The sequence below is a fragment of the Populus nigra genome, chromosome 1 (genome assembly GCF_951802175.1).
Source record: "Populus nigra chromosome 1, ddPopNigr1.1, whole genome shotgun sequence".
Classification (NCBI taxonomy): Eukaryota; Viridiplantae; Streptophyta; class Magnoliopsida; order Malpighiales; family Salicaceae; genus Populus; species Populus nigra.
The window spans coordinates 41,201,412-41,226,438 of NC_084852.1; the positions used below are offsets into that span (position 1 = coordinate 41,201,412).

Genomic DNA, 25,027 nt, shown 5'->3' on the forward strand with positions numbered 1-25,027 from the left:
ATTTTAAATTTTTTCTATTAAGTTTTAGATAAATAAGTTGTATATACACGATGAGTTTATTAAAATAAAAACTACTTGCATATGACAATCATTATTAACTTTTAAGATAAACAAAAGTAAACATACAAGACAATAAAAATAGCCAAAGCAAAGTATTTGCTTTTACATCTATCTTTTACTTCTTACTATGGAAATTGACTTCTTGCTTTAGTATTTAATTAGTTTACAACTATTTTTTAATTTATCAATTCATATATTTTTAATTTCATTTTGTTAAGTGTATACATCATCCTTTTGTTCTTCAATTAAAAAAAACATAATATTGGAAAGCACATCTTTAATATTGATATCATGCCCTCTTTTATTTTGTTAAAAATTGACTTGAAAACCTATTGACAATGTAATATCAATGCGTTATCTTGTTATAACAAAATCTAAAAAGCATGAAGGATTCATTATGCAAATTGCATTGTGAATTCCCTTACAAAATATTGTTGATTCACTATTCTCATTTTTTTCATTCCAATACTTTTTTTTATTTTATTCTTATAGGACCAGATTATAGGTCAATTTAACTTATTAAGAAAGAGTAGTATTAAAAGATAAGGGACAAAAAATAAATGAAAAAAGAGGAAATTGATATCTTTTTTTTTTTTTAACTTTGGGCATAATGTTCGCTGTGAACCTTATCTTTCCTCATTATAAATATTGGGTTCCTCAAATTTTTTAAACTTGAAAAAAAAGTCAATTTTAGTTAAAAACTTTATTTATCTGATTTTTAAGTCATTGGTTTGAGAGAAGAGATAGAAAATCATTGAATTTTGATAGAAGAGAGAGAAACTCAACATCAACACTGGTCATGGCCACTAAAATGGTCGATCTTGATGTTAATAAGTTCCATTTGATGATAAAAGTTTCACTTATGTGTTTTTTCACCTTAAAATTTCCTAAAAAAACTAAATCTAAGCTCGGGAAGAGCTTTGATTTCAAGTTGATTTACGGTTTTTGTAATTTTTTTTAGTTTTTTTAAGGTCATTGATGGATTTATATTGATGTCTAGGGTTGTTTTAAGTGTTTCGGGCTAAAATTAGTTTCTAGGTTAAAAAACTATCAACATGATATTTCAACCATTATGGTGGTTGAAATCTAAGGAAAAATAAACGACATGTCTTTTAACTTTTTTTTTTTCAAAATACTTTGGAGTGGAAGACATGTCATCCACATCATTACCAATTAAAAAATTAAGCCCCCTCGCGTGGGCTCTTTCTAAATGAGCCAGGCGCGCTGGTCTGGCTTGTCAAGTCTAGCAGGACCTAACCTTTTTTATTTTTTCCTTCTCATTTTGCCTTTTTTAATTGACATTCTTTTTTTAATTTGTTTTTTAAATAATTCTTATATTTATATTATTTGTAATATGTACAACCTTGCATAATATTTATTTTATTTTATTTTATTTGGTCAATTTAACGTGTGTGTTTATTTATATTATCATTTGATTAATTAAAAATTGATTTTAATAAAAAGTCACTAAACACAATTGAGTAAATGACCCGTGTTGCGAGATCAAATTTATTGATCTACAATTGTGTTTGTTTTTATTTTTCTACCTTCATCTTTAATTATCGTTAATGACCTTTTTCTTTTCATTTCTTAACATAAACAATTCTCGATTTATTTAATTAGAAATATGCATAAGGTTTTTTATTCGCACTTATAATTTTTTTTATGTAAGAAAGCATGTCGGAAAAGCCTGCATATTAATTTTTTTTGTTGAAAAATATATTTGACTCGTGGTAGAGCACGAGTCAAATAACTAGTTTACAATACTTTAAAAGGAATAAGGGAAATATTGTTCCACCACGCATTTTATACACATACCTATAGGCATTATGGATTCACTGTGTTTATGAGTTTTTTCCCCTTTCTTTCTAATTTTTTTAAAAAATTGCCATGTAAATACCTAATTGGAGGCTAATTTAGTTGAAATTTTTAAGGTAAAAAAAAGGAAAAAAGACAAAGGATCAAAGTGAAAAACATGTAGGAGATGAGTGGCATTTTCAAACTTTTTGGTGAAATATTCACTTTAGCCCCTATACCTTTTGAATTATAAAAATTAGGTCCCACCATTTTTTGTTTTTTTCTTAAAATCAATTGTGGTACAAACTTTATTATTTTTTTATTTTTCAGTTCTTGGTATGAGAGAGAAGAGATAAAGTTTTAGATTTTAATAGTAGGGAGAGAAAATCATCATTGACATCGATTTTGAACATCAAAATGGTTGATCTTGGTGTCAACATGTTCTATTTGGTGATAAGAGTTCGAATCAGGTGTTTTTCACTTTCAAATTGCCTAAATCAATATATCTGAGCTCAAAAAGAATTTTGAACGTTTCAGGTTGATTTCAGGTTTTTTGATAGTTTTTTTGAGGCCATGAATAAGCTTATCAAAATATTCAGGATGTTTTCTCGGTGTTTTTGAATAAAAACATTGGTTGAAGAATGAGTTTCTTTGGCAAAAAAACCCTTTTTTTTTTTAATTTTCTAGCCACCATGATGGTAGAAATATAGGAGGAACAAACAATGTGTTGTCCATCTTTTAACAAATAAAATTTAAGTTAACCAGACACGCTGGGCCACCCAAGCCAAGCCCGCGTGCCCTATTAGTTTTTTTTGGTTCGTTGATGTTTTTTGGTCAATTTAGTTTTTTTTTCATTTCAATTTTATTATTTAATTTTTAATTTTTATTGAATTTTTTTGTTGTTTTTTTAAATAAAATTTTATGATGTTTTTTATAGAATATCTTTTAATTTAGTGCATGAACTGTCTTTTTTTTTTAATTTCTTAATTTGATGTATTTTTAACCCTTAAAAAAACATATCATCATATTAATTATTTATCTTTTTTTATCTGACTTAAAAAAATCTCTTTTTGTTATTGGACTTTTAAAAAATTAAGTTTATATTTTTATTTCAATCCCCCACATCTTCGTTATTGTTTTAAGAAAAGAATTGGTGTAAAAATCTCTCATGCACCTAGTTAGTATATAATTAAATAGAAAATAATATTTAAAATTAATAATTATTAAATTAAGTGGGATCCATTTACTGGTTTGACAGGTTAAATATGAACATCTCATGTTTTTTTTTTTCGAATTGAATTTATTTGTTTTTAATCTAATTATTTAACTTTTGTTTTTGCATTTGCTATAAAAAACATGTAAGATAAGTTTATATATTAATTGTTTTCTAAAAACAATATATTCGACCCACTAGTTAGTTAAATCAGAATTTGAATAGGAAATAGCATTAATTTGCTACTTTTAACTAAAAGATATATGACTGTAGTCGTTAGATGAATCAGGCTTATCATCCATTACAAATTTATATGAGCCTCATCAAAAAATGATATTGATATTGAGATGCAGCCCTTTTTTGAACGTGGGCTCACGTAGAGCGGTGTACAGGCTCGTTTTCAGCTGATACGGGCTTAAACCGCAAGAGATGGATTAGGTTTTAAAATTAAAAACTGAGAGAAGCAGAAAAGCATCTCTGTGAAAGGTGCAAATGTCTTTTTACCGTCGTCTTTTCGCGCGCCCCGAAATATACCTTTCTTTTTATAAATAAATAAAACACGCACACACACAATCCCCCCTCTCGTTTCTACAGCTCCCACTCTTGTTCCTCAGCTAGCCTAGCAATAACGCTAATACTCATAACCTAACCCAAACTCCCTCAAGTTTTAGACTATTCGTGCTTAGTTGTATGGGCATAAAATGGAGCAGCAAGCTATGCTGTTACATCACTACCGTCGCGATCGCCGAAAGCTGTTAGAGTTTCTGTTATCGTCAGGTTTGATCAAAGAGCTCCGTACTCCATCTGGTCCTACTAATTCACTCTCCAATCTCGATTTTGATTCTCTTAGCGCCGATTATATCATCCACTGCGTTAAATCAGGTATTATTATTCTTTACTTTCTATTTGGTTGCCGAGAAAACCGAGGCTTAATTAAAAATGAACTGTGTTGTTCTTAGCAGGTGGAGTCGTTGATGTTACTGAAGCGACTAACAAGTACTCGGATGAATCTGCTTATCCTGTCACGGTAATTCAAGAGATTAAGCTCCTGAGTTCATTTAATGCCGACTTTTTCTTCGATGCTATTTACTGTTCAAAAAATAAAATGTTGTGATACGTGGCACGGAGATGATAGAATTATAAATGCTAGTTGTTTTGCTAATCGAAGAGTTAAAGTTTTGGATCCTTCCTTCTTTGTGATGATTAATTTCTGGAAACTACAATAACAACTCGTTTCTTTTTAGCTGCAGATACATTCTCAAACGAGGAGCTCCTATTTTGTTGTTTCTGAACCAGAGTCAGCTGGTTCTCCCCCTAGGCGTGCGCCTCCTCCTCTGTATGCTAAACAAGCAGCTGATACATCATGTTTATCAAGTCAAATGGATCGTGTACATATTGAGAAGGCCACTACGTCTGGGGATGACAGCGGTCCTGGATATGAACCAGCGACAAATGCACCTACCAGGCCCTTAGAGAATTCTGAATTTCCAATTCCTTCACTTGGATTACCTAGCCTAAAAACAGGTATTGGTTGGATAGTTTAGGTTTTACATTTGTCAATTATAGGTGGAAATCTTGACGAGAAAAAAAAAATGCTTGCAGTTAGGTTTTAGTTTCATCAACTAATTCCCCGTTTCAAAGATTTCACATGAAAAATGTACTTTCATAGTGTTTTGAGTACACTGATACATAATCTCAGGTTTTTTGAAGGATTGTCTGATGACGACTTGCGGGAATCAGCCTACGAACTTTTGCTTGCATCTATATTTTTCTCTGGGTATTCTCTCTCTCTGCATGATTGTGTTTGCCTGTGCTCGTGCATGTCTTGATAACGTTTGTGTCTTGCATTTTTACATTCTTGCACACATTAGCATCTCCAATGCTTGATATATTGTGGACTTTAACGCCTCTCTTTCTCCCAGTTTCTTTCTCATTTCATATTTGCGTTCTTCCTGCAATAGGGTTGAAGCAAATTCAGTTGAGGATAGAAGGAAGGAAAAGACTTCTAAATTTTTGTCAGGGTTGAAGAGTAAAAGGGATAAAATGCAATCACAATCTCAGTCTGTTGGAAGAAAGTCAGAACTAATGGACATTGTCCGTGTTCAGATGCAGGCAAGTTATAGGATTGTGTTATATGGAAATTTTTTCGTGATACAAATAGTCTTCTCCAACTCAATGCTACTTAGTGAATTCAAGAGAGTTTGTTAGATCTGGTATTATAACACCATCATTTCTCAACAAACATTCATATTATAGTTAATCTGTGACCATGTACATGTATCAACATGGTAAATATATTTTCGAATTTTAAGTCTGCATTTTAACTGTAAAAATTATCTGACAATGAAATGTCTCCCAAGATGTTGGATAAAGACAGGTCATAGATCTCAACTTAATTTGTCACATTAGAGCATCAATATACACGGTGAGGTCATTAGATCGGTATTACTTTGGTTTCAGGAAGCTAAGTTTCGTATGTTGAGTTCTAATTACTATCTTTTAGCCTATGCAATCTCTAAATTCAGGTGCAAGGTATTAAATCGAAAACCACCCTTTAGAAGTTATTCTCACTCACGATTCCCCCATACCTTAAAAGAAAAAAAAATAGAGAGAGAGAAAGAGGAAGGAGGGATTGAGAAAGCAATAAATGTTCCTTTAATCTAGTATCATTGCTTGTCAGGATTGATGGTTTTGAAGTGGCTAATTATGATATCACAGTCTTGTTTTTAATCAACTAAGGATTATCAGCCTGATAGTGTTTGTTGCTTGCATACTTGTGCTTGCTGTCAATGTTTAATTGCTGGTTAAATCTCTGGAGTAATTAGTGCTTCTTTACTAGATTTCAGAAGCAATGGATTCATGCACTAGGCGGAATTTGATGCAGTTGGCAGCAAGGAAAATGAGTGGACAAATTGATCTTACCCATATCGCTCTTGGGCTTTTGAATGGAACTTTCAAGTCTGATTTTCTTAATGAAAGATCATATATGCAATGGAAAAGTAGGCAGGTAAAGATCAACTTTAGGTATCAATTTTATTATGTATTCCTTCCCTGTAGAAATTTTGCTTGAAGTTCGAAGAACTTCACTGTCCTAGTTTGCAAATCAAATGGGCATTTGCCATTGTTTAGATGTACACCATGAAAACAACAGATTACACATCAGCAGGCTGGCCTTGAGTGTGAGGCTAGTTTTGCATAATGCGGATGCACTAATGGAGTTGTGTCCTTGATTACACAGAACGTGTCTGATTGGCTTCTACTTCCTGTAAACTTTAAGCGAGGGCACTTTTATTATGGTGTGGCCATGCTTTGGTTGGAGCCAATCTGCACTTTTGGTACCATGTTGACTAGCCATTTTGAACTTGGACTTAGCTTTGACAGTCCAAGCTTGGCCCTAGACTGCTGGAAAATTATTAAATGGAACAGAAATTCTGATTCCCATATGTGTCAGCTTCTCAGATCCAGACTGTGTTTTGTCATGGTGACCTTTTGGTGTAGTATGGGTGTGTGTTAAGGACAGATAGGATCTGTGTGTTTCCCTGTCAAAAATTGCGGTCAGTGAATTTGTTATACTGAATTTATGGGGAATGTTCAAACCCTTTATACAAGCAAGTGCACGGAATATGTACACCGATGTTATGGTGTTTTTTGTAGTTTCTAACCATATTCTGAACTTATTATTGGGCTCGTTGTTTAGTTGGACCCAAAAAAATTCTGGTGTTCTTTAAGCTTTGAAATTACTGGTGTTTTTTACATGGAATGTTCAAACCCTTTATACAAGCAAGTGCACGGAATATGGCACTCGACTCTATGTTATGGTGTTTTTTGTAGTTTCTATCCATATTGTGAACTTATTATTGGGCTCGTTGTTTAGTTGGACCCAAAAAATTCCGGTGCTCTTTAATCTTTTGAAATTACTGTGGTGTTTGCTTTATTTTTTTGTAGGCAAACATTTTAGAAGAACTTCTATGTTCTGCTATTGGTACAACAAATGAACATCTAACCATCAGAAGCTATGTTGCTAAAATCAGAGATGAGAAGGTATGGTGGTTTTTTGACATTGGAATCACAGAAATTCTGACTACTGAACGAATTTGTTGCTTTGAATTTTTCTGATTTTTCATTTACATGGTTTTCTGGATACTGTAGGAATGGGATACCATGATGTCTGCTTCTGAACGTGTTGCAGTTGTAGCATCTATTAGACAGGTGGCTGTTAAACTATCATCCTTGCCTGCACAGTTTGGTATTCAAGGTGAAACCTTCTATTGGACTGCCATCTATCAAGTGAACATTAGACTTTATCAGAAATTACTGTTTGGGTTATTTGATGTTCTTGATGAAGATCAGCTCATAGAGGTAGTTTCTTTATTGCCTGAGTTTAATAAAACAGCTTTTGTGATGTCATTTTGTCTTATTTTGGCCAATGCTAACTGTTGCTGCTCTTTATTTTATCAGGAAGCTGATGAAATGCTGCTGCTTATAAAATTAACCTGGTCTACTTTAGGCATTACTGAAACAATGCATGATGCATTATATGGGTGGGTCCTTTTTCAACAGGTATATTGCACACTGAAAGTATAATATAAAGTTTATTAATTTTAATCATGCTGCTGTATTCTTCAATTTTTATGTGAATGAACACAATATTTTCTGGTCTTATGGTCTTGGGTAATTGAAATGTGAAAACACTGCTTCAGAACAATTTTTACTTGATGTATAAAACATTTGATACGTGATATTTCTAGTGGACCTTTCTCGTTGGTTGTGTCACATCAGCTGCTTCTCTTTATGTGTAATCAATCTGAGTCTTCGATTGTTCCACAGCATTCACCCCTTACTGAATTTCATATTCAGTATAGTAACATATTCTGCTTTTATTTTCCCTAGTAGTAATTACTATTACATAGGTTCTTATCCAATCTTTCACTATGAAGTTTCCTTAACTGTAGCTTGCTGTGATGGTAAAGCCATGCTTTATTTTAGACATAATTTCCCTTGGGATTCATTGTAATACAAATTTCATATTGAAGTTTGTTAGAACAGGTGGGAGTGCGCTATTAGAAAATGCAGTTCTTCACCTGCAGAAGGTCCTATCTACTGAAGAAGATGACAGGAAGGAGCAGTATATGAATAGCCTAGTATGTACAAAGCAATGCAATGGCAGTCACTTGAAGTTGCATCTGTTGCAGTCTATTTTCGTCTCAATAAGCATGTGGTGTGACTATAAACTGCAAGATTATCATTCACATTTCAGCCAGGTTAGTTGCAAGCCTTCAGTAACTTTGCTGTATCATTTTGGCCGTTGGATTGCTGGTCTTGAATCTATTTTTTTTCTGGCTCTGCAAATATTTACACCCTCACAGTTCCAAAGCTCATACCCCGCAAATTTGAATTGAAACATATACCTTTTTAAGTGCTTTAGTGCTGCCCAAGTTGTTATGTTAAAAAATGGTCCATTCCCATTTTTGCCACTTGAAATTTTTAATTCAGTCTCACATAACATTATGCCTTAATTGTTTTTTCTTGAAATAATGGCAGCACTCAACAGATATATCAATTTTTCTCACCTTAAATTCATCAACTCTCACTGAACTCAAATTTTCAAAATCCTGTCTATTGTGATCACAAAATGTCAAAAGTATCATCATAAAATATGTCAAACTTACAAGAGAAAAATTACAAGAGATTTTAATAGAAGTATTACATGAATGAATATCATCATCTATGATAGAAGCACTACCATGGGATTTTGGTGCTCAATCATGAATGATTAAGTCCTTTAAGGATTTTGGAAGTTCATATAGACTTTTGTCATCTTGATAGCGCATGGCTATAAGTTAGGTGTAATGAGATGATTTGCTATGAGACATGGAAGAAAAGATATCTAGATCTTTATTCATTTCTTCCGCTGATGTGATTAGTATGCAACATGTATGCGCTTTTGCAAGGCTGGTATATTTCTTGGGAAAGGCTCCATCTTCTCTCTGGGGTGTGGGCTGGAAGAGGGGGGGGGGATGGGGTGGATATAAGTATGAATATGCTGACGTGTCTAGATTTGGCTGGGAAGGCTAGAAAAGTCAAAATCACAGAATTTGTAAATAATTTTTTGCTGATTACAATGGAATTAAATTGTAAGAGTTAAAAAGTGGTTTCAAAGAAATTTGGATTGGCTCCATGATGGAACAGTTGCAGTTAAGTCCTTTATTATTTTTGTGATGGATATGATCTGTGAAGGAATAAAGTGCAATTGAGCCCTTCTGTTTTATTTTATAATAATTTTTTTGGACTAATGTGATCACTTGGTCTCATACTCACCTCTGTTAACCTTCTTAAAGTTATTGTATCCATGGGAAATCACTTGTTCTCATACTCACCTCTGTTAACCTTCTTAAAGTTGTTGTATCCATGGGAACTTCCTGCTATAACTTGTGAATCTGTCCCCAATGCTGGATTTTCTTGCTGAAGGAGATTGTTGTTTTATTACAGAAACCTTATAACTTTCGAATGATAATATCCTTGGTGTCAGCAGTAGGGGTTCTTGCTTCTGATGAATCTGGTGATCTGAAGGTGAGAAATTGCTGCAGTGGGAACTATATGGATGGGCATTTGGTTATTGGATGATTTAACTTTATTGCTTTAGATGTTATTAAGACCCTCTAAATTTGATGCTTTCTATGTTGCATCCACATTAGTAATTCTACTTTGTTACATGTGCAATTGTAACAGGAGAAGTATGGTGACGTTTGAGTATTCTTACTTAGCATTCCCTTTTTGACCGCTTTTCTCCTGTTACAATTGCACGTGTACCACGCTTTTGTTGTTTACTGATTCGAGTAGAGTAGTTGGTTCTCTATAAATTGTTGGAAACCTTTTCTTGTCTCCCCAAAGTATTCAAGTGATCATTTAAAATTCTTTCTGAATTACCAAGATTTTTTTACTGACCTTTGACTCTTTTCCTACTTTTTGTGTTTACTGGATTTTTACCCTGAGAGCTCCTGGGGATGGTGTCTTTCCATAATTTCAGAGTAGCCCCTAATCTTATTGGACCCATGACCTATCCCGAGTTGATATTTGGCTGGACTAAGAAACTGCTTGTTGTGACTTTGCCAGTTTGTAATCTTGGCTCAAAGATTAAGTATTTACCAATCTATTTGCTAACCCTTGAAATAGATGTAAATGGGTTCTCTTTTCCTTCCTGACCCTTACTAATTGTTCTTGAAGAAAAGATTTGTGAATGAAAAAAGAACAGAAATTTTTTGTTGCCATCATCAGATTCTTGTGGGATGTTACATTCTATGGAAAATCATGGTTGAATCTAGTTTTTCTGATATCATAGAGAGAACAGTTGGGCTAACCTAGACTATACTCATATGAAAAGCTTTAACGTCTACAGTTGATGAAATTAAACGCTTCGGATGCTAAAGCTTCTAGAAAACTTAAATCCTATGTCAAAAAGTCTACTGAAGCTGCATTCAGGAAGGTGAGTCATGTTTGTGATTTCATTTATTATACCTGCTTTCATTCCACACTCATTTGGGTAGACAATACTACTTGAAGTTATATATCAATCTTAAATTTTTTTAGTTATTACTTCATAGATCTGGACAAAGTTACCGTGTTAATGTTGCCAGGTAGCAAGTAAGGTGGATCTTGAGTCTAAAATAGAAAGGATACATCCCCTGGCTCAGCTTGCTAAAGAACTGAAGTTGATTGCTGAGACAGAGTTCAATGTGTTTCACCCAGTGTTACGTTGCTGGTGTCCTGAGTCTGTGACTATATCAGTTGTGCTATTGCACCAATTTTACGGGGAAAGACTGGTTCGTTTTTGTTTTAGATTTTGAAGTCATTTCAATATAGTTGCAGCTGGTATACCTTTTCAAATTCTACCTTCTGTTTTCATTATGCAGAAACCTTTCCTCAAGGGAGTGTCATCTGTTTCTGGAGATGCTAGATCAGTGCTTCCAGCTGCTTATATGTTGGATCAGTACCTGACTAAGCTATATACTTCTGCTTTGGAAGCCAATAAGTTGCTGAATTCTTTCAATCAAGATTTCAAACACTATCAGGTTACTATATGTTTAACTTCTAACTTTTAGTGACTCTATATTGCATTTCTTAATTACAGTGATTTTGCACTGTGGATAAGCCTCATGCACAAGGTATAGTTATTTGTATATCTCCAACCTATTTGTGTAATGGATTGGAGGAAGATATTTGACGTGGTACATGTCCTGTTTAGGAAATGATGTAGGCATCAGAAGATGTTGATGCTGAAATCATGTCCCATCATTCATCCAAACTGGACCTCATTTGGTTCACTGTGGATCAATGATGGCGTGATATGGATCGCATGCTTCAGAAATTTGCTAACATAGAGCAGAATCCTTTTTTCTCTAAACTTTGTATCGTCTATGGAACTGACAGTGTTGGTCCCCAAATTATTGTCCAACATGAATGCGTTTCGGAGCTAAAATTGAAAGAAGTTGATAGCATGTTCTTAGTATGGTTTGCATTGTTACAGAAACTTTTTTATGTGTTACTTCGTGCATTTTAGTCTAATTCGATACCATGTCACATTTTTATTGTCCTTTCATTTCAGATTGGAGAAATTTCGAAACCATTCATTCTTGATTGGGTGATTTCTCAGCATTCTCGTATCTTGGAATGGACTGGACGTGCTTTTGATATTGAGGTTAGTTTGATACTGCTTTACAAAGATGTTATATGAAAATGGGAGTGTAATTTGGCTGATGTATCCATCTTGTCAACATCAATTGAAAAATAGGAGGAAGAAGAGGAGGTAGGAAGAGAACATTAAGGAGTAAAAAATGTGTGATTCCGCCTGTTATTTTATTCACAACATCTTGCTGAATGAATTGAAATAATTGCAATGGTGGTTGGTGGAGATACAAAACAACATGCAATGCGTTGCTTGATAGAATTTGATAAGATCTGCATGGGATAACTGTGAGGAGTGTATTTGTGACATTCAGTGAATAACTCGAACATGGATTTGAAAACTGGATTGGATTGAAGATTTTCCATGTTTGATGTTCCATAGAGAGTTTTTCCCCAGAAAATCCGTACTGATTTTCAGAGAAAAGAATGAGAAGGAAAACATGAGGCTCTGGTGTTAAAAGTATGGGAAGAACGTTTTTGTTCGGGTCTCTGTGATTTTAAATTAGAGTCTTAAGTACATTTATCCTTATATTATTTTCTTTGTTCGGTACATATTGGTTTGGGTTCTGGTTTGAGAATTGGTGATTGACTGACATACTGCCACTGCTGATAGTGAGTTCAGGAAAGACAGAAGATCTATTTCATTTTTAACTAGTTTTAACAATGAAAACTTATTCCATGGAATGATTTTAGCATCCCATGTCAATGTTACATATCTGAATTCTCTTTTTTAGGGACATTTTGAATTGGTACGTAAATAAATGGTCAAGGAGAATTATTGAACCATGTTTTTTGATGGGCTTATGCAGGATTGGGAGCCTTTATCATATCATCAGAGACATGCAGCATCAATAGTTGAAGTTTTTAGGATTATAGAGGAGGTATGCGTGCTTTTGAGACAGTTTGATTGTAAACAGTTTTGTGGTTGCAAAAAGCTATCCAGCTGTGTTTCTTCCATATAGCATCTTATATAAGTTAAATGGAGGGTGCTCTATGAGGAAGTTGCAGTTTGCTGGCATGGCTACCCTTGCACTGAGACTGTTTCTTGTAATATTCTAGGGGTCGTTCCTTCCTATTTATTGAAGCTAACAGCCTGCCAGAAAGGACCTTGATACACCTTTTGCCCTTGCACAACAGCATCCATTCTTGTTCTTGTTACTTTTCTTATTCGTTTATTAAATATGTATATTTCCACTATAGGTTGGAGTCTTGTTTTTCTTCATGCATCTAATTTAACGTGCAGACTGTGGATCAATTATTTGGCTTCAATCTTCCTATGGATATTACACATTTACAAGCCCTGCTATCTGTGATTTTTCACAGCTTGGATGCCTATTTGATGAAAATGCTCAATCAGTTAGGTATTATAATCACTTTATTTACTTTTGGCCAAAAATGTGTTATTCTATTGGGGGTGTGAGGAGGTATTTTTGGATCTACAGCGTGTCTATTCCAGCATGAAGCATATATATATATTTTTGAATGGGTTCTTTGGCTGGTATTTTCTCACTAAATAACGAAGTCATTACTGATTGCTATTAATGTGAATTGAACCTGGAATCCCGGTTTAAGCCAAGGAATTGATCATAATATCTCTAATGTGCAGTTGAGAAAAACCATCTCTATCCATCAGCTCCTCCTATAACTCGCTATACAGAGACTGTTATTCCAATGATAAAGAGAAGTTTGGTGGTTGGTACACTTTTGGATGAGACTGTTGCTCGTAAGTTGAATGAATTGACTATACCAAAACTCTGCATCAGGTTGAACACACTTCAAGTAAGCATCCTTTTCAATTTATTATGGTCAAACATACTCTTTTTTTATTGCTTTGCATGCCTAGTTGAAGTGGTACATATAACAATATCTTCTCTTTTTTCTTTTGACATAGAAACAGAGACATTTTGGAGGTTGAGAATAGATATTCAAGAAACTGATGTTTTAAAACCTTATGGTATACACGCATGATATGAAACTTTAGAACAAGTTTGGAACCCCCAATAAGACAACTGTAATGAATACTTCCTAGCATTTTATTTTGAGAGTGTTGGAACAAGGAATCTAACCTCACATTCACATGTCAACACTAATGTGAAGTTTGTGAGTGATTTACATGTGGTGCTGTATGCATTTTCTTGTGCAATAATTATGAAAAATTTCAGTGTTTTTTTGTCCAATAATTTTATACCATCATTCAGTTTGTTCTGTTATCCATCCACTCTCTTTAGTTTAATAAATATGCTTTCCTATTTACTGTCTTACATAGTTATATTATAAATTTTCATAATGCTCATTTTTTTCCTGTTTTCAAACACATGCTGGCAAGTGTAGCATATAATTAAAGAACACCTCATGAATTACTGCTCTAATATTAGGATTATTAATAAGGCTAGGCTTGCTTGGGGTCAACCAAGGTTCAGCCTGGGGTGTTTTAACATATTCTTTTTTATTCGGGCTATAGAATCAACTTGACATTAATTATTTCAAGCTGTGTTTGGTTATTTAAGGCTAGGTTTGATTGGATCAAGAGACTGAAAATGACCAACTCAATTATATTTTTCTTGTTTGACTCAAAGCAGTACAGATTCCTCCATAGATAGTTCATGTCCCAGGGGGACTATAAGTTCCAAAACTGAAAACAGTATCACGATAAGGAATTGTCTTTTTTTCACTCTTACTATGGTTAATCAATGAGGGGCATTTTTTGTGCACTCAAAACTAAAATGAAATCTACATGCAACATATCTGTTGGGTTCACACACTTGATTAACGTGGGTGTCCGGGCCAGCTTGCGCGTACCTCGACTAACCCCCCTCTAACACACACACACACTTGATTAACGTGGGTGTCCGAGCCAGCTTGCGCTTACCTCAATTAATCCCATCGGCCCTGAAGTTAACGACCATGTAAGCCTTCAGTGGCTTTGATGTTTGTGAGACTCGAACTGGTGACCTCTAGGGAGCAAACTTAGGGCCTGATCAGTTGAGCTACACCCCTCCTGTGATATACAAATTTGTCTTGATATAAGAGACATTATCTGTTTTTCTTGTCCATAATCTGTTTTCTTGTCCATAATCTGTTACCTATTTTTTATGTTGAAACATAAAAATCTCTACTCGTGGTCTAGAAATGCTTGTTACATTGGTTAATAAACTGACTTCATCGCACTATTTTGTTTCGTCATGCAGTATATTCAGAAACAAGTTGCCATTCTAGAAGATGGAATTAGAAAATCATGGGGACTCATTAGACCATCTCTTGACCAAAGACAAAGTAAGTTAAGTTTCATAGTAATAGTAGTAGTATGGTAGTGGTGAGTATAGCAGCAACAGCTGTAACTACAGTGGTACTAGCTGGAATAATAACCATAGCAGCGGTAACTATAGCAGCAGCGGTAGCTGTAGGATCTACAGTAATTAAAATGGGTGTGATAGTGGTGATTATAGCTTTAACCTTGAAGAAACCATAGATAAAAGTAGGAGATGCATGCATGTGTATAAATTGTGCTCTCTTATGGATGCCTTATTTTGATGCAGTGAAAGAAGAGGTCCTGGAAGAGAGGAGTTTGCTAACAAGCAGTGAAGCAGTTGATGCGCTGTTCGCCACCACATGTCACATAATCAGGGACACCACAACAGATGCTATCAGAAAATTTTGTGACTTTACTGGTGAGCTAGGATCTTTTATGAATTTGTCACATCTATTTGTGGATTAGATTTTTTCTGCCACCAGCTGCTATATGACTGCCAGAGTGCAAGCAAGCAAGGTGATAGCTAGAATGATTGTATTTGTTTGAAATATATTAACACAGCATGCTAATTCTAACTGTGATGCCATGTGACTTGTGTTATTTTTACCTTGCTCATTTTTACACAAGCCAAAAAGCATTTTGAACGCGTACGGGTAAACTGCATGTACATGCTAAAATTATTAGTAGGTCAGGATGAGGCTGTACTCATCCTTCCAAGGTCAGGCCATCATGTATTCCCAACTTCCTATTATCTATATATGATTTGAGAACATATATGTAACCGGGGAAACTGGCAGGCTGAAAATCCAATGACTGGACAAAGTATGCAATGGAACTTTATCTGCATGTTCAAAAACTTCAGTTGAAGCTTTCTGAGTAATGCTGTGTTGCTGACTTTATTGTTAAATGGAAGGCAATATTTGTCCATGTATGATATTAGATGCTAGGGTAACATTATTCGACTCATCTTCTCTATTATTATCTGCCTCATTTTTGTGTTGTGACAAGAGATCTCTGGACCTTTATCTTTTATCTTGTTGCATCTATTTCCTTCTATTTACTTGGCATTTCAAGTTGTATGAGAAGTAGCCTTAATTTCTAAATGTCACTTGGCAACCTCTAGGAGCAAGAGTTGTGTTTTGGGATCTGAGAGATCAATTCCTCTTTCATTTATATCGTGGCGATGTTGGAAGTTCTCGCTTGGAAAGTTTTCTTCCTCATGTTGATACTGTAAGATATTGATGCACATTCTCTCTTTCCCACATATTGATTGCGTGAGTCGTGTCCATGTTTGTGCATGCACCTTCTGTTAGTATTTTATGAAACTTTATCATAGAGCTTTGTTTCTCAGTGAAAGTCATTCTCTCAACTGAAGTGACTCTGATGTAGGTTCTTGATCATATATGTGGTTTGATTGATGATACTCTCAGAGACCTTGTGGTTTTAAGCATCTGTCGTGCATCTTTGGTAAGCTCCTATCTTACATGTAACTCGTTGATTTACCTTTCTTAGTAGCTTAAATGCGTGTGCATTTTTCAGGAGGGTTATGTGTGGGTATTGCTGGATGGAGGTCCTTCTCGTGCATTTTCTGATTCAGATATCACAATGATGGAAGATGACCTTAATGTATTGAAGGTCTCTCTCTCTCTCCATTTTCGACATGTTCATACATTATGAATTTTATCTATGGCAGAACTTTGGGTGTTTAAAAAATCACTTCCTTTTTACTTGATACTTCCAAAGCAACAAACAAAAAATTGAAGTTAGAGAAAGTCACTTATCACCAATTTTGTATTGAAAATTGTTCTTGATTCACATATTGATAGTTTGGAGGAAGTTTTCCCAAATAATTAAACATTTGATGCAACTATGACAGTGAATTCATTTTGGCCTGCTTGATATTATGGCCTTTGCGGTTGCCCTGGTGCTTGAAATTTAGCCCCTAGCTATTTTTACCCGGGTTGCTTGCTGATATATCAATCACTTCTCTCTAGGAATTCTTTGTTGCTGAAGGAGAAGGCCTTCCTCGTTCCTTAGTTGAGCAAGAAGCGAAATTTGCCCAACAAATACTTGGCTTATTTTCCCTCAAGGTTTGAAGCTCTTAAGTGGTTGATATTCCATAACCAAATGTTGGAAGTGGAAGTTTCACAATTTCTCTTTTGGCAGACTGAAACTATTGTCCGCATGCTGATGAATGCAAGTGAACACATATCAATGAGAGTGGATTCTCATAAACATGGTCACATGGGCTTGGAAGATGCCCATACTTTAGTACGAGTGCTATGCCACAAGAAAGACAGAGAAGCGTCTAAATTCTTAAAACAGCAATATGAACTTCCCATGTCTTCAGGTATATTTCCTTTCAATGCGAGTGCAGTATGATATTTGGTATTTCCTTAATGTTTCTTTGGAAACAGCCGCAAAATGAGAAGAGAGAAGAGGGAGAAACACCAGTGATAGGGAGAGAGAGCTGAGAAAGTGTAGTTTCATTCAAAGCCGATTCAAAACATAAAATATGCTGCTTCATATATGGCACCAAAGAAATGAGTAAAAATAACAAAAATAAATAAATGCCCAATACCCATGCATTTCCTTTTGAATATAAAAATATCTAAAATCCTTGACAGGTTCTCATCAGGTTATGTCATGTCTTCCTGTGTTAGCCATCCTAATAAAAAAACAGTTGAAACAAACATGCACTTGCATGCTTGTATATACACTCGTATACAGAGGCAATCTTGATGGCCCCTGCTTTTGGTGATATTACAATCTTGAAGGCTGTAATGTACCTGGGTGTCTAATTGTGGGGCAGGAAAAATGACTCCCTACACTGAATGAGTTTTGCTTCCTACTACTTGCCCTCTGATAGGTTTAGAAAAAATTCAGCCTGTAGATAAGCAGTACTGTCTTCCCACAAAATAAATTATAATGGTGTTAGGTTTCCCTGTCAACTCTGGAACTTTGTTATGTTCATTCCTTGTTGTATCTAGGGAAATCATACAGCGCAGTTGGTGCATCTGCTTCTAACATGAGATGTTATTTCATGATAGTTCATAGTTGGATGGAATCTTCTTTTCTTGGCTATTTAATGGTGGGCAGCAAGAATGAAATATGTGTTACCCTTCACTTGCTGGAACTGAGAAAAGTAGCTTTCTAAATGTCATTAACCAGAACAACTCATCAATTTTTCTCATTGCTTTCCATTACCTTTCTCTGTATTTGATGGGGGGGTTGGAGTAAAGATCTGTGTTGCCCATTTGGCTGTTTCTCAGCATTATGATCATGCTAGGACAAATTCTTTATCCTGTAACTCATGGCATTCCGCTAGAAATTTTAATTAAGCGCAAATCATAATAAGCTGAGAGCATGGTTATATGTAATATTGCCGTTACATGCGATTAAGGTGTTTTAGAAATTTGGCTTGTGTTTTGGCAGAGTATGATGACACTTCATCAAGGGATTCAAATTTTGGGTCACCTCTTATACCAGATCTTCTTAAGCGAAGTACCTCATTTCATTGGCCGAAAAATGGCCAAAGCAGTTTCAAATCGATAAGGAAGAAACTTCAAGCAGCAACATCTGAAATCAGGGATGTGGCCCGGTAACAGTGCTGCCTCTTGGTATTTTGTCATCTTTATTTCTGGTGTCGACTTCAACAGAACTAGTTGGAGTTTATTTTGCAAGTCATTGGAAAATTCTGCACGATATATATTTGTGTGTAAATCAACTATGATCCTGGTGTCATTCAACCAGCTACTTCCTAGGCAAGACGGATATGTTTAGTTATAGAAACGACTTGCTGCTGTCCCCATAGTTATGGGAATTTGTTTCCTTTTCTTCTGAGCCTGTTCGAGCCGGTAATGGTTCGTACAGCTAGAGCTAGCAGTTTATGATTCAACGGTCGTCTCTGTAACTTTAACGAAGTCACTTCTAGGTAGGCGAGTGAGGTCTTAGAAGGGCCTTCGTGGAAATGTCAATGTCAATGTCAATGTCAATGTCAATGTCCGCAACTGCTGATTAGTCTCTCTCTATCACAATGAAAGCTTTTGCTACAATGAGAACAGTTGAATTTGTCTATCTGTTTACGCAAATCATACTCCCTATTTAAGCCTGTCACAATCGGAGCACGGGAAAGCACATTGTAATTATAGTTTTGAAACTTGGCCTGGTGGGTTGATCAAAGACTTAGGCCTGAAACCAGGCTGAGTTTAAATAAAAAATAGTTTGGGAATTGGCTCGGTAAAACTTGTTCGATCCAGTAAACTCTTTACCTAGACTTGATCTTGTTATTTTTTAACAATTATCTTGCTCTTTATCTCTCCTTCGAGCAAGTAAGCGGCACTAGAAGCAGGATGAAAGCAAGCAAGGAGTGTAAGCCACTTGCTCGATAGGGTAAGGAGAAGGAGCTGGGAATGAGCTTGATTAGCTGGGACCAAGAAGGGATAGAGTTGAAAGAGAGGATTTGAAGCAGCTCATTTTCGTGGTCCAGAGGTGGGTCTCGACTGACTTTACTTTAAGAAGGTGCAAGCAGTTACCATGTGCTAGAATGAATGTGTGGCTGTAAAAGAAAAAAAAGTGAAAAACAAGTGAAATTGGAGGGCTAGTATTAGCAATAACAGCCTTCATTTTCTTTTTTCAATCAAATTTTGTATTTTTGGCTGATAGCCTTTTTAGTTTCTCTTCTTCAAACCCTTCTCCTTCAACTCATTCTTCTTCGTCTTCTTCTTCTGTACAATCTCAGCCATCCAATTTGCCTCAATCAACGGCGGCGGGTAATCTAGAGCTCCTAGGAATGGCATCTGCTGGGTTTGATCGCTTTAGAGAAAGGTGCGAAGGTTTGGAGAGAGTAATCCTCTTCCTCTCATGCTAAAAAGGTTGAAACTTTCCAAGGTGTCCACATGTACAGCTTGTAAGAGTGTGTACTCTTTTGTGTTTTTGATGGTGGGATTCATGGAAAATTTATGAAAATGGGTCTTCGTTGTTTTTGCTGGGTTTTTGAATCTGGAATTGGATTTTCTTCATTGAGTTCTTTTGTTGGGTTTTTAATTAGGAGTATTTTTGAGGAGTTGGTGAAATGTTTTTTTTTTTTAATCAATTCAAGTCAATTCATTTAACTTATGATTCAATTATTAAACCGCGTTGACTAGTGGATCAGGTTTAAAAATTATGATTGGAACGCACTGACACTTCTATCTATAGTTTTTAAAGCCGGCCGTCCTGGTGAATTTACTTTGAAGAAACTAGATTTAAAGCTTGGTCTGGATTGAACTGAACGAAACATTGAAGTGCAATTATTGTAAAAAGGATAGACCAGCTGATTGATTGATAATTGATTGGCAAGCGCTTCCTGAGTGGATGATGACTCAGAGATTGGTCCCACCAACTTCGCAGCTTACATTTTCGTGTGCAAGAGATGAAGTGATTCAAGCCGGTCCAGTGTGTATTAAAAAGCTGTCATTATAGTGTGAGAGCACAAGTATTATATAAGAGATCTCTTGGGTTTGAAATTTAAATATCATGCTCTGTCTTGACCTTTTCTAATCGTTGGTTTTTATAGCATTAATAGATTAATGATGCAAGTGTTAGAATAGGGCATCGCGGCGCCGCATTGGCACCGATTCCATGACTTTCTTACACTGGTTTGTTTTATTTTTAAAAGTAATTTTTTTTTAATGTTTTTTTTAACATTTGTATATCACCAAAAACGCTGTGAAAGAAGGAAATTGAAATGAACGGTAGTGTAAAAATGAATCAGCAAGACTAGAAAACCAAGTCAAGTGGACAAATTCCAGGAAAAATCACTCGTTTATAACGACAGTCACACAAAATGAAAGATGCAACAAGCACCACAATGATTGTCCATTTGTCTATTCTGATCCTCACAAAAAAAGGTTAAGTTCTTGTCATGGGATTCGAAAAGTAAAAGCTAATCCAATTTACAACGATACGAACAAACAAGCGAAAACCCAAACTCTACGAAGAGTGGGATGGGTTTTATGGAAGAGAGAACAACTTCCTAGAGCGTAGCTCCAGACTTTTAAACCACTGTTTGTTTGTTGGTTTTGCTTTTCTTTTTCTTCATCGAAAGGCTTAAAGAATCTTGAGCTACATAATATATAGGGTAACTCCCTCTCCTCACTTAATAGCTGAAAAAACCGGATCTAGATACTTGACTTCAATTTACTTCATTGAAGAAGGTTACCGAACTAAGCTTCGTGTATCCCTTGGATCTCTCTTGAACCAGAAAAACGTACCCAACTATTATATAATCAAGGAACACCTAACTTTCACTGACAAATGCTGGTGTGCGAAATCATTGTCACCGGTATACCGATCACGGTTTTGCACTCGTCGGAAGCTCTTGAATCTGGAAGAACGGCAACCTGTTGAAAACTTGTTAACCTTATAGCAAGATTGACAACTCCAGGAGTCCTTGTACCATCTCTAGCCAGTATCCGGTAACTCAGGTACTTTACTGAACCCTCAGGCAGAAAACCAATATCAGTAACTGGAACCTGGCACCAACCCAGTTGGACTTGGCCCGTGATGAGCCTTTTTGTGTAGAGATGGACATAAATACAAGAATACCGATTCTGAAAGAAGGCAGTGTCTATAGGGACATGAAACTTATCACCCCATGTAGGATTTACTCCTCCTTGATCATCGACTCTTGTTCTGTACATTTGACACTTCTCATTACTGTTGTGCGGGTTTGGTGGGTATGCGGTGATGGTGATGAAGGGTCTTAGACGGTGAGAGAAAGGGCCTGATGATGCTTTCTTGAGTCCTTGGGCTGATATGACTGTGATCTCCATCGTGTTTTGGTGTGAAGAGAGAAATGCGATATGGAAAGGGAACATGCATGTGTGTGTGTGGGGAGTGTGATGCGAGACTAATAAAAAGAGAGAGTTCTTGGGAGCTTTAGTGTTACTTACAGTGCAGTTTCGTTGTGGACTAAATTAATGGTGATAGAAATTTAAACGGGGGGTACTTCTTTGTAAGTACAGAGAGGAATTTAAAAAAAAAACAAAAAAGCACAAGGTTTCGCGGCAGTCAGAGTCAGTCGAGTCAACGGGGGATTATAGCTGAGAAAAGAGAAGGCTCTTTCTTGCTCAAATAAATTAAAAAATAATAATAAAAGAATCAATGTTAGTTATTTGAAGCAGTGAAATAACAAATTTATTTTAAAGATATTTTTTTTTAACTAGTTATGGAGTATAATACAGTTATTTAAAATAATATATTTTTAAATTTTGATTCACCTAAATTTTTACCATAATATAATTTCATGTATCTAATATCAGTAAATATATATATATATATATATATATATATATTTACTTGGCAAAACTAATAAGTTGATATTTTAAGAAAAAATTCAAATTCCAGCTAACAATTACAAATTCTCAAAAAAATAATAAAAAAGTCCGATAACTACGCGGAAATAATTGAGGGGCACATGTAGAGAAATCAATTAATTTATAAAAAAGAATATGAGCGTTACTTTTTTTTTTTTTTGGGATGACCCCAAAGGGTACATACAACAAGTAATACTTCTTGATAAATTATAATACGCACCCGACGAGTCCACGTCATCACGGAGATAATGTTTCTTGTCCTAAAATTGAAACATATCCTCTTCCCTTACCCGCAAAAAATTCGTTTGGAACGGCAAGGCATTGCTGGATCAGCCTCGTCAGGGCTTGGAATTTTGTCGCCCCTTATCTAGAAAAGAATTATTTTATTTTATTTTTCTTTCTAGCCCTGTCCTCTTTTTCCTTCAAGTCTTGAACACTAATATCTTGGGTTAATTTGGAGAGGGAAAGAAAAATGCAGATAAAATCATATGAATAGCTCTTTTAACTTGGGTTTTGTTTTTTGTTTTTTTGGAGGGGTTGCGGTGAAAAAGCAACGAGCCTCCCTGCGTTCCTCCCCGTTGAATGATTACAAAAAATGTCAGTGTCGAGCCTCTCCTTTCCTCTTCCTCTTCATAAATTATAACCCTTTCCTTTTCGGCTTCACTGTCTGTGACTTAAATTACAGGTTGGAGGGCCTGTTTTTTCCACTATATGTCGTTGATTTCCAGCACATCATCCGGCGCCCGTTAAAGACTTATTCGTCTTCTTCCTAACTTCGGAGGCCGCTCCATTTGCCTCGTTGCCGACTTCATAATAAAACTTAATTCCCTTTTAAACACGGAGGGGCAGCCCAATGATTTTTATATACACTCTTCCTCACGTAAATTATTATACGAAACCTAAAACTATGAATTAAATCACTAATGTTTTTTACTTCATTTTATAATAGATTTATTAGCAATTACTTTATTCCGCAATTAAGAATCTATTTTTAAATAACATGAAAATATTTATATTTTAATAATTATGACTTTGCTACCAAACATGAATGAAAAGATTCACATGATTTGATAAATTTAATTGGTTGTAACTAGTTAGTTTACAGGTCACAGCTACGCTGCGGATTTGTTTAAATTTTTTTGAACATAGCAAAATATATCCAGTTTATAATTATTTAACATTATTATTAAACTCATTCAAGTGAGTTAATTTTGAAACTTTTCCATTCGACTTCTTATCTAATCCGAATTTAAAATTAAATTGTCCAGGAGTTATTTCAACTTGACTCAGTCGACCTAGTTATTCCAAAAACAACCCGCTCAACATATTACAAAGTATAAGGACAAAGTTTAGAAAGCATCGATGAAACTGAAAGGAAAAAAAAATTTGACCTGATTCTTTGTCTAACACATGTTTAAAATTAAACCGTGTGAGAGTTATTTTAACGTGATCCAGTTGACCTGATCGGTTTAAAGACAACTCGACAATTATTTAAAAAAATTGAGGAAGAAATTGAGAAAAAAAATGATGAATTGAGATAAAATAAAAGGAGAAAGGAAAAATATTGAAGGTTGAATTGAAAAAAAAAAAAAAAGGTAATTTCATTAAATTAGATTGCAAAAAGGTCTAATTGAAAGATAAAAATTAAAAATTAAAATAAAATTGAGGTGCTTCACTGATCATACGAAGTGAAGCTCCATAATATTTTCCAAATGTTTTAGGTAATTCTAGTTTTTCTAATTAATGAATGGGATGATTTCAAATCTCCTTTAAACAATATAAACATATATTGATTTATCATAGACATCACCAGAATCTTTCGCTCTCTCACGCATACGGCATACCCCTAGTTGAATACAATCCACTTGCAAGGCGGTAGAATTTGCAGGAGGACCACGGGCAGGAAATATTGAATGGCAGGGATCTCGTATTTTTTGGTTACATACCGCTTGCCAGCAAGCTGCTTACAGCAGCTTTGTAATTTGAATCCATTGGCATTGCCCCAATCTGCTCACCTAACTTTTCCGAGTACAGCCAACAAAACCGAGTTCCTGTGCACCTTCACTGTTCATATAAGCAGTGAAGATCATAATGAACTCCAGTTTTCTTGGAGTTTGTATTGGTTCGATTTATGATCTTAGATGTAATAGTTTCTTTTCTTTTCAAACTTTCTTTTTTATTTTCTCTATGATTTATAGTGTCGAAAATGTTTTCCTGTAGCCATATTCAAATTCGAAGTTCTTCCAAGTCAAGTGTTCTGGACAACTGGAGCACGATAAAAGCAACCTTCTACAATTCCTAAATTCTCGTCCTTTTACATGTTCTTGAAACCCCAGCTTTAGATCTCCTATTAAATTTTAATTGCCAGTGTATATCCTTTAAGTTCTTGATCAAAATCTCAGTCCTTTTACATATTTATTCAAATTTATGTCAAACTAGATTCAATAACAACCGATCCAGTTTGATTCAGACATCGCTCGATCATAAAATATAAAAGAATTTAACTTGATTACTGAGATTTTTTATGCATTCAAAACCAACGCGACGCTGCATAGTTTGCCTTGTACATGTATTTACTCATCTTAATTTTATGCGTTTTGAGGAAAGTCAGATCATTAGTTGCAACTTGCTAAAGCCCCACCCCACTTGAATCGAAGGGGCTCGATA

At 35.2% G+C, this 25,027-nt stretch overlaps 1 protein-coding gene across 7 annotated transcripts; it reads left to right on the forward strand.

The window, feature by feature from the left end:
* Window positions 1–3,627: 3,627 nt before the first annotated feature.
* On the forward strand, window positions 3,628–19,988 carry LOC133677397 (protein unc-13 homolog). Of its 7 annotated transcripts, XR_009835772.1 has the most exons (27): window positions 3,628–3,952; window positions 4,030–4,097; window positions 4,315–4,594; window positions 4,781–4,847; window positions 5,032–5,182; window positions 5,910–6,077; window positions 7,016–7,111; window positions 7,220–7,429; window positions 7,529–7,630; window positions 8,104–8,331; window positions 9,560–9,640; window positions 10,467–10,553; window positions 10,705–10,890; window positions 10,981–11,139; window positions 11,673–11,765; window positions 12,562–12,633; window positions 12,996–13,113; window positions 13,359–13,531; window positions 14,941–15,025; window positions 15,289–15,420; window positions 16,126–16,232; window positions 16,392–16,469; window positions 16,542–16,637; window positions 16,997–17,092; window positions 17,169–17,352; window positions 18,438–19,493; window positions 19,744–19,988. XR_009835772.1 is itself a non-coding variant. In XM_062099434.1 (26 exons), exons 1-26 carry the CDS (start codon window positions 3,772–3,774, stop codon window positions 18,605–18,607), a joined length of 3,468 nt encoding a protein of 1,155 aa, XP_061955418.1. In that variant the 5' UTR covers window positions 3,628–3,771; the 3' UTR covers window positions 18,608–19,988. The 7 variants fall into 7 exon arrangements, 6 of the variants coding, with proteins under 6 accessions (XP_061955418.1, XP_061955434.1, XP_061955427.1 ...); XM_062099434.1 differs by having other exon boundaries at window positions 18,438–19,988; XM_062099450.1 differs by having other exon boundaries at window positions 4,321–4,594; window positions 18,438–19,988.
* Window positions 19,989–25,027: the final 5,039 nt, after the last annotated feature.

Coding starts and splice junctions, on each gene's coding strand:
- LOC133677397 (XM_062099434.1), top strand. CDS start 3,772: ATGGAGCAGCAAGCTATGCTGTTACATCACTACCGTCGCGATCGCCGA. Junction 4,848..5,031: donor GCATCTATATTTTTCTCTGG/GTATTCTCTCTC, acceptor TTCCTGCAATAG/GGTTGAAGCAAATTCAGTTG. Junction 10,554..10,704: donor CTGAAGCTGCATTCAGGAAG/GTGAGTCATGTT, acceptor TAATGTTGCCAG/GTAGCAAGTAAGGTGGATCT.